This window comes from Hippocampus guttulatus, chromosome 14, assembly GCF_054856545.1.
Source record: "Hippocampus guttulatus isolate MCC_2025c chromosome 14, RoL_Hgut_1.0, whole genome shotgun sequence".
Lineage (NCBI taxonomy): Eukaryota > Metazoa > Chordata > Actinopteri > Syngnathiformes > Syngnathidae > Hippocampus > Hippocampus guttulatus.
In genome coordinates, this window is record NC_141274.1 from 7,580,135 (window position 1) to 7,597,733 (window position 17,599).

At 40.9% G+C, this 17,599-nt stretch overlaps 1 protein-coding gene across 2 annotated transcripts; it reads right to left on the reverse strand.

The window, feature by feature from the left end:
- Nucleotides 1-7,163: 7,163 nt before the first annotated feature.
- On the reverse strand, nucleotides 7,164-16,927 carry vapal (VAMP (vesicle-associated membrane protein)-associated protein A, like). 2 transcript variants are annotated; one of them, XM_086129616.1, is made up of 6 exons: nucleotides 16,723-16,927; nucleotides 9,706-9,858; nucleotides 9,275-9,378; nucleotides 8,907-8,987; nucleotides 8,222-8,446; nucleotides 7,164-7,901 (listed from the first exon to the last, which is right to left on the reverse strand). In XM_086129616.1, the coding sequence occupies exons 1-6, from the start codon at nucleotides 16,778-16,780 to the stop codon at nucleotides 7,767-7,769; spliced, it is 756 nt and encodes a 251-aa protein (XP_085985742.1). In that variant the 5' UTR covers nucleotides 16,781-16,927; the 3' UTR covers nucleotides 7,164-7,766. The 2 variants fall into 2 exon arrangements, with proteins under 2 accessions (XP_085985742.1, XP_085985743.1); XM_086129617.1 differs by lacking the exon at nucleotides 16,723-16,927 and adding an exon at nucleotides 11,994-12,886.
- Nucleotides 16,928-17,599: the final 672 nt, after the last annotated feature.

Below are 17,599 nucleotides of genomic sequence, written 5' to 3' on the forward strand. Positions count from 1 at the left end.
AATTTGATTCTAATTATGCTAAGGCTAAAAATTAATGATGGGATTTTCGGCTCTTTTCGGTGATCCGGTTCTTTTGGATCGGCTCAGTGAAAACAGGTGGCTCTTTCTGGCTCTCAAACGGCTCTTTTAACCTAAGCTTTTCTTTTAAATATTTATGACAAATTTAGCATACATTTTGATAAATGACTTGGTGAACTAAATATTGCACAAAAAAACGACCATGTATCTAGTATGGCGTATTTAGCCGACAAAAACAACCATGTACTGTATAGGAAGGGGTTTTTAGCCGAAAAAAACGACCATGTATAGTAAGGCGTTTTTAGACGAAAAAAACGACCATGTATAGGAAGGTGTTTTTAGCCGAAATAAACAACCATGTATCTAGTAAGGCGTTTTTGGCGGACAAAAACGACCATGTATAGTAAGGCGTTTTTAGCCGAAAAATATGACCATGTACAGTATATACAGTAAGGCGTTTTTAGCCGGAGAAAAACGACCATGTATAGTAAAACGTTTTTAGCCGGAAAAAAACGACCATGTATAGTAAGCCGTTTTTAGTGGAAAAAAACGACCATGTATAGGAAGGGGTTTTTAGCCAAAAAAATGACCGTGTACAGTATATTAAGGCGTTTTTAGCTGAAAAAAAAACAACCATGTATAGTAAGCCGTTTTTAGCTGGAAAAAACGACCATGTATAGTAAGGCGTTTTTAGTCGAAAAAAACGACCATGTATAGGAAGGGGATTTTAGCCGAAAAAAATGACCATGTACAGTATATTAAGGCGTTTTTAGCTGAAAAAAAACAACCATGTATAGTAAGCCGTTTTTAGCTGAAAAAAACGACCATGTATAGTAAGCCGTTTTTAGCTGAAAAAAAACGACCATGTATAGTAAGGCGTTTTTAGACGAAAAAAAACTACCATGTATATATATATAGTAAGGCGTTTTTAGTCGAAAAAAGCGACCATGTATAGGAAGGGGTTTTTAGCCGAAAAAAATGACCATGTACAGTATATTAAGGCGTTTTTAGCTGAAAAAAAAACGGCCATGTATAGTAAGCCGTTTTTAGCCGGAAAAAACGACCACGTATAGTAAGAGGTTTTTAGCCGAAAAAAACGACCATGTAGAGGAATGTGTTTTTAACCGAAAAAAACGACCATGTATCTAGTAAAGCGTTTTTAGCCGACAAAAACGACCATGTAGAGTAAGGTGTTTTTAGACGAAAAAAATGACCATGTATAGTAAGGTGTTTTTCGACGAAAAAAATGAACATGTATAGTAAGGCGTTTTTCGACGAAAAAAATGACCATGTATAGTCAGGCGTTTTTAGACGAAAAAAATGAGCATGTATAGTAAGGCGTTTTTAGACGAAAAAAACGACCATGTATTATAGTAAGGCGTTTTTAGCCGAAAAAAACGACCATGTATAGTAAGCCGTTTTTAGACAAAAAAAACGACCATGTATAGTAAGCCGTTTTTAGCCGAAAAAAACGACCATGTATAGTAAGCCGTTTTTAGCCGAAAAATATGACCATGTATAATAAGGCGTTTTTAGCCGAAAAAACCGACCATGTATAGTAAGACGTTTTTAGCCGGGAAAAAAACGACCATGTATATATAGTAAGCCGTTTTTAGTCGAAAAAAACGACCATGTATAGTAAGGCGTTTTTAGTCGAAAAAAACGACCATGTATAGTAAAGCGTTTTTAGACGAAAAAAACGACCATGTATAGTAAGGCGTTTTTAGCCGAAAAAAACGACCATGTATAGTAAGCCGTTTTTAGCCGAAATAAACGACCATGTATAGCAAGGCGTTTTTAGCCAAAAAAAACGACCATGTATAGTAAGGCGTTTTTAAACGAAAAAAACGACCATGTATAATAAGGCATTTTTAACCGAAAAATATGACCATGAATATACGGTAAGGCGTTTTTAGCCGAAAAAAACAACCATGTATAGTAAGGCGTTTTTAGCTGAAAAAAAACCCGACCATGTATAGTAAGCCGTTTTTAGCCGAAAAAAACGACCATGTATAGGAAGGTGTTTTTAGCCGAAAAAAACGACCATGTATCTAGTAAGGCGTTTTTGGCGGACAAAAACGACCATGTATTGTAAGCCGTTTTTAGCCGAGAAAAACGACCATGTATAGTAAGGCGTTTTTAGACGAAAAAAACGACCATATATTTTTAGCTGAAAAAAAACGACCATGTATCTAGTAAGGCGTTTTTGGCGGAGAAAAACGACCATGTATTGTAAGCCGTTTTTAGCCGGAAAAAACGACCATGTATAGTAAGGCGTTTTTAGACGAAAAAAAACTACCATGTATATATATATAGTAAGGCGTTTTTAGTCGAAAAAAGCGACCATGTATAGGAAGGGGTTTTTAGCCGAAAAAAATGACCATGTACAGTATATTAAGGCGTTTTTAGCTGAAAAAAAAACGGCCATGTATAGTAAGCCGTTTTTAGCCGGAAAAAACGACCACGTATAGTAAGAGGTTTTTAGCCGAAAAAAACGACCATGTAGAGGAATGTGTTTTTAACCGAAAAAAACGACCATGTATCTAGTAAAGCGTTTTTAGCCGACAAAAACGACCATGTAGAGTAAGGTGTTTTTAGACGAAAAAAATGACCATGTATAGTAAGGTGTTTTTCGACGAAAAAAATGACCATGTATAGTAAGGCGTTTTTCGACGAAAAAAATGACCATGTATAGTCAGGCGTTTTTAGACGAAAAAAATGAGCATGTATAGTAAGGCGTTTTTAGACGAAAAAAACGACCATGTATTATAGTAAGCCGTTTTTAGCCGAAATAAACGACCATGTATAGTAAGGCGTTTTTAGCCGAAAAAAACGACCATGTATAGTAAGCCGTTTTTAGACAAAAAAAACGACCATGTATAGTAAGCCGTTTTTAGCGGAAAAAAACGACCATGTATAGTAAGCCGTTTTTAGCCGAAAAATATGACCATGTATAGTAAGCCGTTTTTAGCCGAAAAATATGACCATGTATAATAAGGCGTTTTTAGCCGAAAAAACCGACCATGTATAGTAAGACGTTTTTAGCCGGGAAAAAAACGACCATGTATATATAGTAAGCCGTTTTTAGTCGAAAAAAACGACCATGTATAGTAAAGCGTTTTTAGACGAAAAAAACGACCATGTATAGTAAGGCGTTTTTAGCCGAAAAAAACGACCATGTATAGTAAGCCGTTTTTAGCCGAAATAAACGACCATGTATAGCAAGGCGTTTTTAGCCAAAAAAAACGACCATGTATAGTAAGGCGTTTTTAAACGAAAAAAACGACCATGTATAATAAGGCATTTTTAACCGAAAAATATGACCATGAATATACGGTAAGGCGTTTTTAGACGAAAAAAACAACCATGTATAGTAAGGCGTTTTTAGCTGAAAAAAAACCCGACCATGTATAGTAAGCCGTTTTTAGCCGAAAAAAACGACCATGTATAGGAAGGTGTTTTTAGCCGAAAAAAACGACCATGTATCTAGTAAGGCGTTTTTGGCGGACAAAAACGACCATGTATTGTAAGCCGTTTTTAGCCGAGAAAAACGACCATGTATAGTAAGGCGTTTTTAGACGAAAAAAACGACCATGTATAGTAAGGCGTTTTTAGACGAAAAAAACGACCATGTATAGTAAGGAGTTTTTACCCGAAAAAAACGGCCAAAAAAAACGACAATGTATAATAAGGCGTTTTTAGCCGAAAAACACGACCATGTATAGTAAGGCGTTTTTAGCCGAAAAAAACGACCATGTATAAAAAGGCGTTTTTAGCCAAAAAAAAAAAGACTGTCTAGTCAGGCGTTTTTAGCCGAAAAAAAAACGACCATGTATAGTAAGCCGTTTTTAGCTGAAAAAAAATGACCATGTAGAGTAAGCCGTTTTTAGCCGAAAAAAACGACCATGTATAGTAAGGCGTTTTTAGACGAAAAAAACGACCATGTATAGTAAGGCGTTTCTAGCCGAAAAAAACGACCATGTATAGTAAGGCATTTTTAGCTGAAAAAAACGACCATGTAAGGCGTTTTTAGCCGAAAAAAAACGACCATGTATAGTAAGGCGTTTTTAGCCGAAAAAAACGACCATGTATACAAAGGCGTTTTTAGCCGAAAAAAAAACGGCCGAAAAAAACGACCATGTATAGTAAGGCGTTTTTAGACGAAAAAAACGACCATGTATAGTAAGGCGTTTCTAGCCGAAAAAAAACGACCATGCATAGTAAGGCGTTTTTAGCCGAAAAAAACGACCATGTATAGTAAGGCGTTTTTAGCCGAAAAAAACGACCATGTATAGTAAGGTGTTTTTAGCCGACAAAAACGACCACGTATAGTAAGGCGTTTTTAGCCGAAAAAATCGACCATGTATAGTAAGGCATTTTTAGCTGAAAAAAAAGACTATTTATAGTAAGGCGTTTTCAGCCGAAAAAAACGACCATGTATACTAAGGCGTTTTTTTTCTTCTAAAAACGCCTTACTATACATGGTCGTTTTTTTCGACTAAAAACGCCTTACTATACATGGTCGTTTTTTTCGACTAAAAACGGCTTACTATATATACATGGTCGTTTTTTTCCCGGCTAAAAACGTCTTACTATACATGGTCGTTTTTTTCGGCTAAAAACGCCTTATTATACATGGTCATATTTTTCGGCTAAAAACGGCTTACTATACATGGTCGTTTTTTTCGGCTAAAAACGGCTTACTATACATGGTCGTTTTTTTCGTCTAAAAACGGCTTACTATACATGGTCGTTTTTGTCGGCTAAAAACGCCTTACTATACATGGTCGTTTTTGTCGGCTAAAAACGCCTTACTATACATGGTCGTTTTTTTCGGCTAAAAACGCCTTACTATACATGGTCGGGTTTTTTTCGGCTAAAAACGCCTTACTATAATACATGGTCGGTTTTTTTCAGCTAAAAACGCCTTACTATACATGGTCGGGTTTTTTTCGCTAAAAACGCCTTGCTATACATGGTCGTTTTTTTGGGCTAAAAAAGCCTTACTATACATGGTCGTTTTATTCGGCTAAAAACGCCTTACTATACATGGTCATTTTTTTCGGCTAAAAATGCCTTACTATACATGGTCGGTTTTTTTCCGCTAAAAACGCCTTACTATACATGGTCGTTTATTTCAGCTAAAAACGCCTTTCTATACATGGTCGTTTTTTTCGGCTAAAAACGCCTTACTATACATGGTCATTATTTTCGGCTAAAAACGCCTTCTAGACATGGTCATTTTTTTCGGCTAAAAATGCCTTACTATACATGGTCGTTTTTTTTCGGCTAAAAACGCCTTACTATACACGGTCGTTTTTTTTCGGCTAAAAACGCCTTACTATACATGGTCGTTTTTTTCGGCTAAAAACACCTTACTATACATGGTCGTTTTTTTCAGCTAAAAACGCCTTACTAAACATGGTCATTTTTGTCGGCTAAAAACGCCTTACTATACATGGTCGTTTTTTTCGGCTAAAAACGCCTTACTATACGTGGTCGTTTTTGTCGGCTAAAAAAGCCTTACTATACATGGTCGTTTTATTCGGCTAAAAACGCCTTACTATACATGGTCATTTTTTTCGGCTAAAAATGCCTTACTATACATGGTCGGTTTTTTTCCGCTAAAAACGCCTTACTATACATGGTCGTTTATTTCAGCTAAAAACGCCTTTCTATACATGGTCGTTTTTTTCGGCTAAAAACGCCTTACTATACATGGTCATTATTTTCGGCTAAAAACGCCTTCTAGACATGGTCATTTTTTTCGGCTAAAAACGCCTTACTATACACGGTCGTTTTTTTTCGGCTAAAAACGCCTTACTATACATGGTCGTTTTTTTCGGCTAAAAACGCCTTACTATACGTGGTCGTTTTTGTCGGCTAAAAACGCCTTACTATACATGGTCGTTTTTTTCGGCTAAAAACGCCTAACTATATACATGGTCATTTTTTTCGGCTAAAAACGCCTTACTATACATGGTCGTTTTTTTTCGGCTAAAAACGCCTTACTATACGTGGTCGTTTTTGTCGGCTAAAAACGCCTTACTATACATGGTCGTTATTTTCGGCTAAAAACGCCTTACGATACATGGTCTGTTTTTTTTCGACTAAAAACACCTTCTTATACATGTTTTTTTCGGACGTTTTTTGCGGATAAAATGCCCTACTATACATGGTCTTTTTTTTTGGCCAAAAACGCCTTCCTATACATGGTCGGTTTTTTTCGGCTAAAAACGCCTTACTATACATGGTCGTTTTTTTCGGCTAAAAACCTCTTACGATACATGGTAGTTTTTTTGGGCTAACAACGCCTTACTATATATGGTCGTTTTTTTCGGCTAAAAACGTCTTCCTATACATGGTCGTTTTTGTCGGCTAAAAACGCCTTGCTATACGTGGTCGTTTTTGTCGGCTAAAAACGCCTTACTTTATACATGGTCGTTTTTTTCGACTGAAAACGCCTAACTATGTACATGGTCATTTTTTTCGGCTAAAAACGCCCTGCTATACAAAAGAGCCGAAAATCCCATCACTAGTATTGACATGGTCTTTACGAAACTGGTGACCAATAGGAATGACAAACCTTCGCCTGAAGTGGCTCTCACCTTTACAAGTACAGTCTTACCGAAATAAATTCCACTCCTTGGGTACCTTTATCAGGTGCTGTCTCACCATGTTGGTCTTTGTTGTGTTTATGATCCTCTGGACGAGTTGGAACTGGGAAAGTCAATTCCTACAGTCTATCTGTGGCTGTGCAGACACGACGGAGCATGTGCTCAGCGTGCACTCCGTGCAGTACCTACCAAGCCCCTCTTCCCTCCCCTTTCTCTTCTGGTCTACCTCTCTGACCACTGCAGCTGAGCCACTGCCAAACCTCGCTTCAGAGACGTGAAAGAGAGAGAGAGGCATAAGAGAGGGAGAGAGAGAGAGAAGAGAGAGAGAAAGAGAGAAAGAGAGAAAGAGAGAGAGAGAGAGAGAGAGAGAGAGAAGGAAAATGACAGAGCCTGCTCTTTGTACCGGCTCGTTCGCAACCGACACATCACTCCTAACAATACACTCCGTTCACGCACAGCAATACACTTGCACACTGATGCTTCAGGATTACAGTTCAAGGAGGAATCGACTCAAATGGAAAGCACCACTTTTTTTTCTCCATTTTATTTTCAATGTTTAATATCATAGAACATGATTTAAGAATGGAGACCCATTTCAGTCAATGTTTGCCTCAGATGGGAATAGAATATTTGTATGATAATAGAAAGTCTGCATTGATGGGTAAAGAATAGACAAAATGTACAAGGAGGAAGGAGGCACCTTGAGCCCCAACTGGACGTGAACATTCCAAGAAGTAGAAGCAAGAAAGAAGTGATCCAGTGAAGGTGATGTAAGTTCTTCTGTCTTTCTTTTAAAAAGAATTTCATTAAAACAAGTGAGCCCACACCGATTAAAAGCAACAAAAGAGAGAGAGAGGTGGTTATGATTCACTTCCATGTGGACTGGCAGAACTGTCACAAGACGTGAAGCCTTCCAGAAAAAAAAAAAAATCACTTTCTTCACCTTTGCTTTCTGGACGCGTGCTGGCGCTTAACCGTGTGGGGAGAGGGGGAGGGGAAAAAGGCAACCCCTTTATTGTACACGCGTGTTGGCCCGGATGCCCACGCTGTCGGTGATATGGCAGACGTCAACACAAACACTTGGTTCGAGAGGAAGGAGGGGCGCGGAGACGCCGCCGCCAACTCGTGAGTCTACAAGATGAACTTCCCTAGGAAGAAGCCGATGAAGATGGCCGCGATGACCACCAGGAGGGAGGGCAGCGAAGCGGCTGAGGAGGCGCTCACGTGATCCGAGCGCGCCATCTTCCTCATGCGAGCGCTGTCGTCCTGGAGGAGACAAGCAAAGTGTGCCCATGTCAACTCGGGTTTGGACTGGAAGGCAATACCAGATTTATTTTTGTCAATTTTAACCGCTTGACTGACAAATGTCGATGAGATTACAGTGGAACACAAGCCATTCACAGTTTGTTACAAATATTTGTGTTTTTGGTGGGGGGGGGGGGTTTCTTAAGAACAGCTGCATATTTCTGGCATCTTTCTATAATATTCTAAGATACCACGAAATCAGCCAGGCCCTGGCACCAGCGAGAACGCACTTTAACCGTCACTGCGAGGGGACTTGGGGGGGGGGGGGGGGGGGGTCTCACCTTTAAATGCCGGTTCTCCTCGGCCATTTTGCCCATCTCGGACTGCAACCGCTTACACTTCTCCAGCAACTTCTTCATCTCGTTGTCATCCAATGATGAGGCAGAAGCGGTGGCCAAAACGGCGGGGGTTGGTGCTGCTGCTGCGGCGGCGGCGGTGGCAGCTGAGGGCAGGTCGGCCTTGGCGGAGTTCATCACCGGGGCAGATTTGCTCGAGTCCGCGTCATTCTGAAAACAGGGAGGGGGACACCGAGTACGGTCAAGTTTGGGGCGGTGTTTACAGTCAGCATGTACAGTCACATTCAATCAATTCAAATGCCCTGGAAGAGTTAATTTCTTTAAAATAAAAAAATTCAGAGGGCCAATTATTATTATTATTTTTTTTTTAATATTGAATGCTTTCAAGTTTTGGGAGTTTTTGTTCATCAAATAGATCTTGCACCATGCCTGGTGAACTACGAGCACCACCCGTAGCACACAGACTCCTTTAGTGTTACGCCAAAGAATCACCGCTTATGTACAGTTCAGTTGTATTTCACTTTTTAATACAATGTTTCCACATGTACACCTTGAAAAGCACCAGCACCGAATAAATTGGAGATGCCTATTACACATTCCCCGCCCCCCCACCCCTCCCTCCATCCCCTTATCTTGAAACTCATGGTGAAAGGAATAGCCTCATTCTCACCATCTTATCATTTTCAGAAGGCAACTCGAAGATGCATCTTAACTTGGAATCCATGAGGTCATCGGGTTTTGCGTCTTTCCACTGGCGGCGGCGGCAGAGAAAGAAAGCAGAGTGGGGAAACGTTATCCATCGTCACATTTCCCGCCTATCCTGCCATGTGAACGCGCACTTCTGCAAAATCTAAAATATTTCGCCACATTTACACAATCATGCCACATGGAACGTGTTCACAGAAACACGATAAACAAGCTGATCTCACACGACATCATCATAAGAGTCCGGTGTGGTAACATATCACTGGGATATTGCTTCCCTCTGGTGGCAGAAAGGGCACACTTGAACCGTCACGCGGCATGCATGTTCCTCACCATAGAGTCCATGTCAGAGACGTTGGGTGGAGCGAAGATTGTCTGCACCATGAATTTGTGTTTGCTCTTCTCATTGGGGTCGTAGTCAAAGGGCTGTAGCATAACTGAGGAAGGGACGGCAAAACAGAGTCAACACAGTTAGGGTGAAACCGTCAGACTATTGGGCCGGAGATGATATTAAAACTCATTCAGTACCAGCCAATTCTAGACCAAGTCCGAGAAGACGTTTAAAAACGTCTTTGGGAGTGAATGAGTCAAGAGCGGATATCTTAGGGAAAAGTGATATATATATATATATATATATATATATATATATATTTTTTTCCGAATGAGCTCCTGTTTGTTTTCTGTGTATAAAGCGCAGTTACCCGAGCTGACCAAGGCCAAACAAACTGTAGGAACTTAGCGGAAAACGCGCAAGCTTCACTGACCAGAGATGTTGACGGCGGCTCCCGCTTCGATGATGCCGCTGTTGGGCCGTACGCAATACCGGCGCGGCGCCGTCGTCTTGACTTTGAAGCACACTCTTCTTTCGGAGGGGTTCTTCAGCTTGAGGTTGGTCGTGACGACATCTGTGAACGGACCTGGCGGAGGGCAGGATGACAAAAGCGTGGAGTTACAACCACAGATCGTTTTGACTGATTTGTACAGTTTCAACTAAGGTTAAAAAAGGTTAAAAAAAAAACAAGTCTACCACAGAATTTCTTCAAAGCAATAATAATTTTTAAAACATATTTTTGGCACGTGCAACCACGTTTGGCTAGTGTCCATGTTTATGGCAGGGACATTTGTTGCAGACGCGCGAATTCAGTCAATGGAGGAAAAAAAGGTCACTTTAAAGTTAAAAAAAAGGACAAACATCAACTTGAATGTTTTATGAAATGACTACAAAGTGGAGCAAAAACATCCAGCACTGCGTGAACTTAAATCCGAGCCCGCACATACTAGCACAATGTCAAGGTCACTGTGTATTTGATAGAAAAAGAGATATGTTAGAAGATATGTTAGTGACAGCTATCGTTTCAATACTAATCACAGAGTGGAAATTCTGTATTTCCAAGGTCGGAAAAGAGTTCAAAAAGAACTTCAAGACGTCGTTTGAACAGTAGTAGCGCAACTCGATTAGGCCGATGTGATTACAAGGAATAATTGAATCGAGGCTTTGCTGGAGCTCGTGTGAACGTCCTGCCATTAAAGCGTCCGACTGACTTCAATGGACTAAGCGGGATGAAAGGCGCCCCTCGATTGGGACCACCTATATGACTTGAGACGGTTCGAGAGTCCTTAAGAGTTGACGTTGATGGATTTACAAATCGACCGACTAAGTCACCGCACGTTAGTCAGCCAGGTTATTGGACATAATAATCAGCCACGGTACCAGGCAATGTAAATCTGCTTTACCGCAAGACATTTGAATCGGCGACGCTAACGGGCATGAGAATCAGCATGCGACCGCCCCTCACAAATCAGCTGTCAGCGCGTCCGCCTCACAGTGCAGAAGTATAGGGTTCAATTCTGGCTCGAAATCTAAATTTATACAAATGAGTGAGTGGGTACTTGTGGTCTGATAAAAAGATTCAGGGGTACATGATTTTCAGATTCCAAGACTCCTGGATTTCATTAACAAATCAGCTCAAAAAAACAACTTGTGATGCTCGAGTGCCGTACTTTGCATCAGGCAGTATCATAACGCGCGCCGGATTTGAGAGTAGATCACATTTAAAGTTGGAAAGCAGACGCGAGCATCATGAGACGGCCTTTTCTCCGCGGCGAGCTAGCGCTGATTGAGCTGTTTTTCACCATGTCATGACTCATTAAGGCTAAATACAGCTGACAGAGTTAGGACCCTAATGGGAGGCAAGCTCGGTCACAAGATGACCCAGACCAAATACTGATCCTCGCGAGGATACGTAACCGCATCCAACCACAGACTTTCACGAATGAGTCCTTTATTTCCGCACTTGGACCGCGAGGAAAGCCAATTCTAACGGCCAGTAGCAAAACTGTTTCCACCATGCAAAAGCATAGCGGACGCCGATAGCGTAGCTGATGCTAATGTCTTGTAGCATCATCGATACTACTGACAATAAGCATACCGGATTCTAAAGTACACATTTGTGCTTCCTTTTTTTGTGTTTCATTTGATGCGTTTGAGTTTGTCGATGCATGTTTTTTGACAGAGATGAACACGACGAGCGTGTTGGCTTTTCTCACTCGGAAAAAAAAAAAACGTGAATTCGGTGTTTGTGCACGTCAGGTTGTAAGGTATTAAAGGCTGTGCATTAAGCTTGGCGAGTGTTGACAAAAGGCTACATTCACACTGGCTGCTCAGAAAGATAAGACGACAGGCATGACCCGCTTGCAGAACACAATCATGGCAGTGTTGTGGCACACGCACGCGCGCGGGCACAGGTGCGTCACCAGGACATTCCTGCAAACCGGTACGACCTCGTCAATCACGCCGTCTGTTGAGGACAACGGGAGCTCCGAAATAAACCCAGAAATTTGTGGCCATTGCCAGTAATATGAACCACTCGACCCTAATCAAGCAGACACGATAAAACTAAAATATCTAACCTGATTAGCACCAAAAAAAAAAAAAAATAATCAATATGTTTTTTATTTTGTTTTTGAATAGTTAGAGCACGTCGAGATGTCGCATCGTTGTTCCATTTTAAAAATTTCAAGCGCATGATGCTTTTTGATGTCTTATGCTTGCCTGTTAGCCCAAACACAGGCATTGAGAACCCTTTCAACGTTCCCTTGGACACTTCCTGTAAAACAGACCATGTCCCAGAGGAGACTGGACAGCGAGGAATTGTAATGCTGCAGCCATGTGGAGACTGTGGAGTACAAAACTAGGACAAAGCAGAGGTCACCAAAAAACAAACAAACAATAAAGCTCTTTACGCACTGCTCTCGCTCAGTGTAAAAGTCGCGCGGCAACATGACGATGACAACGGCGACCCAGTTGCCAGCGTGTCCTTATTTGGAAGTGCTGATGTAGCAGTCCACCAAGAAGTAAAAACAGAGATTTTGCCATTAGGTAAGCTGTAGCTCGACAAGAAGCATCTTTCATCGTGGCACGAGAGAGCCCTGACTGTTCTCGTTTTGGGAAGGAGGAGGAGAAGATGAGCAGCAATTGAAAAAGTCATGGCTTGGCGGGAACTTGGATAGTTGAATTGTGCCGCAATAATCGATGGGGTCCTAAATTAAACCTTTTTGGGAGGCAGCACCCCCACTACAACTGATCCTGGTTCTGTATTCCTCATTATACAATATGTTTCAAATTTAAGATTTTGATATTGTATTATTTACACTTATTTACACATTCAGGAAAATAGTACTTCTGTGTGTGTTACTTTATTTTTCAATGTTTTCTGTTCAATATCAAATCTAATTGAATACTTAACATTTGATAGTTCCTGGGTTTTATATCGTGTTCAAACCTTTTCTTATGGAACAAATAAAAAATGTGCGTAGCACGGTCATGTCAAGTCAAACGTATTTATATAGAAAAGCCTGAAAGGGTTTCACATGCCCACAGCTGACAAATATTGATGACTGCAAATATAGAATATTGAATTTTTTTTTAAAAAGAAACATATCATTGATTGCATTGTATTGTATTTATTTATGAAATTTGTACTGGCCTGGTCAGGCCAGCGCCGGTGAACTTCGGGTAGCCCGACACGGTCGCGTAGCGGAAGCGGGCCACCGTAGTAGAACCCTGATTGACGGTCCTACTGCGGCGTATTACACCGGGCAACACTGCAGCAAAGTGGAAAAGAGTTAACGGCAAGAAGTGTCCACTGGAAAAGGACTAGTATAGAAAGTCCATTCCAAAAAAATAAAAATAAGCAAATACACAGCGAGCACAACAACTCAAGGCAGCATGGAAATGACTCCAAAATAAATACGCACATTGTACACCCACACTGCCTCCCCGTCTTTTACCTAACCCCGAGCTGACACCTTGGCTCATCTTGTTGCATGCCAGCCAAGTTTGGATCCCCCAGGCCTGGTTGTGGTCTAAAAATAGCAGGGAGGGGGAAAAAAAAAGGAAAAAAGAAAACAGGGCTGTCCTCTTCTATCTAACTAGATGAATCTCAGATGGCTGAGGACATGTGATGAGAGAGTCCGTTATTCGTTGGTATGTTGAAAAGTAGAGTCTGAGCATTATTCAATAGTGAAAAAAATAGTCTGTGTTTTGCTTCATTAATTCAATCGAGTGGGTTCGATCACATACTGTAATCTGATGTTTGGATTCATTACGTCAATTGGGCTTATTCATTAAATCTGACCGGAGAACATTGATGCCGTATGGCAGACTGCTAATCATTAAGTACGAATTGTAGGCTCAATTCAGGGACACGAAATATTTTTGTGAGGATCAACCTGAGACACATTTATGTCTGCGTCCAAAACAAAGTGACCAATAGCTTGCAGCCATTCTGAACTTTAACTCTTAATTCATGTTTTGAACTCAAACATGCTACGTTTTGACTTCAGTGGGAAACACGGTGTTGGGTTTACGGTAGTCAAAACCAGTTTATCGCAATCAAGGTACTCACAATTTTCGGAGGATTTACAATTAAGGTGTAACAGAAAGAACACAAAATCTGTGTCACCTTGAGTTTGCTCGAGTTATTTTGAAATCCAAACTGTCATTTCAGTTCTTTTTTTTTTTTTGCCAGCTTCACAGCAAGCAGTATTTTGGCAGAAAGTGAGCAATTCAAAAAAAAAGAAAAAAAAGAAAAAGACTTCAGTTGTTTATTGCCCTGCCCAGTTGAAGTTTACTGTCGAACTATACGTAAAAACAAAGAATTACATGTGCATTTAAAATGAAGAATTTTTTTTCCCATAGTAAAGTCCACTACCTTAAAGCTAACCCTTGATGCAAAATGCCATAAACGGGCGAACAAAACTAGCCTGAATTTTGTGGAAATGATACACCTTTAAACAACGTGTATTTGAACAGAAGCAGTCGCATAACATGCAGTCGGAGCAGACAACAGTTTGCATCTATTCTTTATCTTCTGCAACAATCAAGTTATTTTGCAGCTTATTGGGCAGTTGTGCATATCTTTGTGCAGCTCATGTTTATCCGCATTACACTGCGCCCCGGTGGCGACGCACACGTTAATGCACAATTCATGTATGAAACAATGATTCAAAGCCAATTTAAATCTTTATATCCTATTTAATTGTGGTGTTCGGTATATGCTCAAACATGGCACCTACGATAACTTGAAATGTCAATCCTGTTTTTTTATAACACACGCCGTTACCACAGAACCAAAAAGACAACAATCACCAATGTTTAGATTTGCTCGCATTTACATATATAGGTTTTTTTTGTACATCAATGATAAACATGTATTTCAGTTTTGTCCTAAGTCACAGCCATAAAGATTATTACTTATTATTTTACTACTTTTTTTTTAAGCAAGTTTGTCTTAAAACATTTACGTCGTCAATACACTGACTTGCTAGTTATTGGGGATACAAAGAGTGTTATTACTAAGAATAAAGTAATAGCAGTATTAGGTCATTTATTCGACTGCCCACACCGCTCTTCTCATAAATAATGTTCAATGTGCGCTATTTAAGTTGTGACACCCGACTTTCTTTAGACGATATCAACTCAACTTTACACAAAAACGTTAACACAATTTGGCTCGAGTAGATGCGGGGTTTTTTCACCCAATAGTTTAACATGTTTTTAAGAAACATTTGCAAATACAGTAAATGGGGGTTTACAAATGTGTAAAACACAGATTGTACCACAAGAACTAAACATAGCTTTTATATTTTGGTGGGGACATTTTCCTTAACCCAGGCTCTTGACCAAATTAAGCCCATCCTGTAGACTTGGGCCCTCTGTCTCCTTATCTGAAGTCAACAGTCTCAAACTTGGGTCTTAAACTGGACAGTGATTTTAAAATTGACCGGCAAATTGGTGCCGTTGTTCAATCCAGCTTCTTTCACCTTAAAAGCAGCTGGCCAAAGTAAAACCTCTTCCTTCTCATGTGCACTTTGAGACAGTAATTCATGCCTTCGTCACATCCCGGCTGGATTACTGTAATGCACTTTACTTTGGAGTCAGCCAATCCTCCATTAAGCGTCTCCAGCTGGTCCAGAATGCTGCTGCTCACCTCTTGACTGGTACTCGTAAGAGGGAGCACATAACTCCTACGCTGGCATCCCTTCACGGGCCTCCGATACATTTTAGAGTTCTTTTTAAGATCCCATTACTTGTTTTCAAATCTTTAAATGGCCTCGCGCCACCTTACCTGTCTGAGCTCAACCGCCCCTACACACCTGCCCGGCGCTTCAGGTCTGCGGACCAGACATTATTAGAAGTACCAAGAACTAAGCAGAGGCTATCGAGCCTTTTCCGTTGCTGGTCCCTCCCTTTGGAATGAGCTCCCACTGAACATTCGGCAAGTCCCCTCGCTGCCAATCTTTAAAACTCGTCTCAAAACTCATTTGTATTCTATGGCATTTGACACGGCATGACTCGGACTTGATCTTAATCTTACTGTTTGGTGCTTTCTACTGTCTTTATTATTAATTTGTTGTTTTATTGTTGTATATATGATATTTGCTCCATGTACAGCACTTTGTATACTGCGATGGTTGTTTTAAAGTGCTCTATAAATACAGTTGAGTTGAGTAAACGACAGAATACATTAATTGTATAGGTTGACAACGTTCCCTGCAAGCGCATTACTAGTACACATTCATCAGCATAACAAGCAACAGTTGTACTCAACAAATGTTACAAGTGGGGGTTGGGAGACGGGGATTGTTTGGAAGGAAGTTGAAAAAGGGGTCGTTTTTGACAAGCTAACACTTGGGCTGGTCTGCCTAGCCAACGATTAAATGACACATCACTGAAAGCTAACCAGGTGCAGCTACACAGCACTGCCCGGCACCCGAATGTTTTTCCACATTACCCTAAAGCTGGGTGGTTTTACACAATTTCACAAAAGTGAGTTGCATAATGATAATTCGCCAAGTTAGATTTTTTTGCTACAACTGTCAGTCTCTGAAATTGCTTGCTATGACAAAGTGTACAATTCCCATTGCACACATTCAGTCATTCCCTAACCATTCAAACTTGAATGAGAGCTGTTGTGGCCATGCTAACATTGCTAACACGTTCACTTCCAGCGACGTCAGCGTGCCCCGGCATCACACCGCCACCTTTGGCCGCCAGCGTGGCCTCGAGGCCCGGCTCGCCCGCGTCACCGGAGCGCGAGGAGGAAGTGGCGGCCCGTCCAGTCCGCGGCTAACTTAAAATGGCGCTGAACGTTCGCTAGCACGCAGCCTACGACGAGCCGCTGGAGTGAGTGTAAAAATTACATTTGGAGCCCCAAAACACGCCGTCACGAACCACCGGGACGTTTGTCAAGCAACAGGCACATTGCGGCGCACCTTACCTTTAAATTTGAGGTCGGAAGGAGGCTCGAGAACGAGTACCTGGTCCAACTTTGACATTTTAGCTAAAGAGGAGGGGGCGCGTGAGTGGGAACGGGTCACTACGACTATTGCAAAGCTCTGCTACTCTCTCTCTCTCTCTCTCTCTCTCTCTCTCTCTCTCTCTCTCTCTCTCTCTCTCTCTCTCTCCCTCTCTCTGTCAGTCCACTGAGCACAACGCCGACGTGCGCGAGCTTGTGGCTACTAATACTAGAGCGCGCGCACGACAACCGCTACCGTTGCGTACGTACGTGCGTGCTTACGTAACTATGCGGCCCCAGCAGATGTGGTTAAGGGCGCAGTAATTGTATTAAACCCGGGGAGGAATAAAATGAGAATGAGTTCAAATTGTCAACACAACCAGAGCCCTCTTTAATTCAACTTACATGACTTTTGATTGACTATAACCCTAACATGTGTGCTTCAATTTGACCTAATTATTGTCTACATTTTATACTATAATGACACTTTCGTGAGCCGCTTTATTTTAGACTAGACGTAAAATAAAGTGGATCATAACAGTCTCCCTGAAAACAAAAACTATGGAGTGGACCCCCGCATACTCACGGTTTGGCACCCACTGTTTCCTCATAAAATTAATTTTTTTCTCATAAAATAACTTTAGTTTCATAAATTGACAATTATATTCTCAGACAATTAGGCATTTCTCTTAAAATTATTACCTTGTATCTTGTAGATTATTTTTTGTCTTTCAAAAAAAATCATGCCAATTACGTGATGACCATCAAAGACGAGGAAATGAAAGTAAAACACCTTCCAGGTCACTCACAATAACATGTCTGTCGTCCATCTTCTAAATATTACGGTTTGAAAAAAAAT

Coding starts and splice junctions, on each gene's coding strand:
- vapal (XM_086129616.1), bottom strand. CDS start 16,780: ATGTCAAAGTTGGACCAGGTACTCGTTCTCGAGCCTCCTTCCGACCTC. Junction 9,859..16,722: donor TTCCGACCTCAAATTTAAAG/GTAAGGTGCGCC, acceptor GCCCTCCGCCAG/GTCCGTTCACAGATGTCGTC. Junction 9,379..9,705: donor AGCCGCCGTCAACATCTCTG/GTCAGTGAAGCT, acceptor TCCCTTCCTCAG/TTATGCTACAGCCCTTTGAC.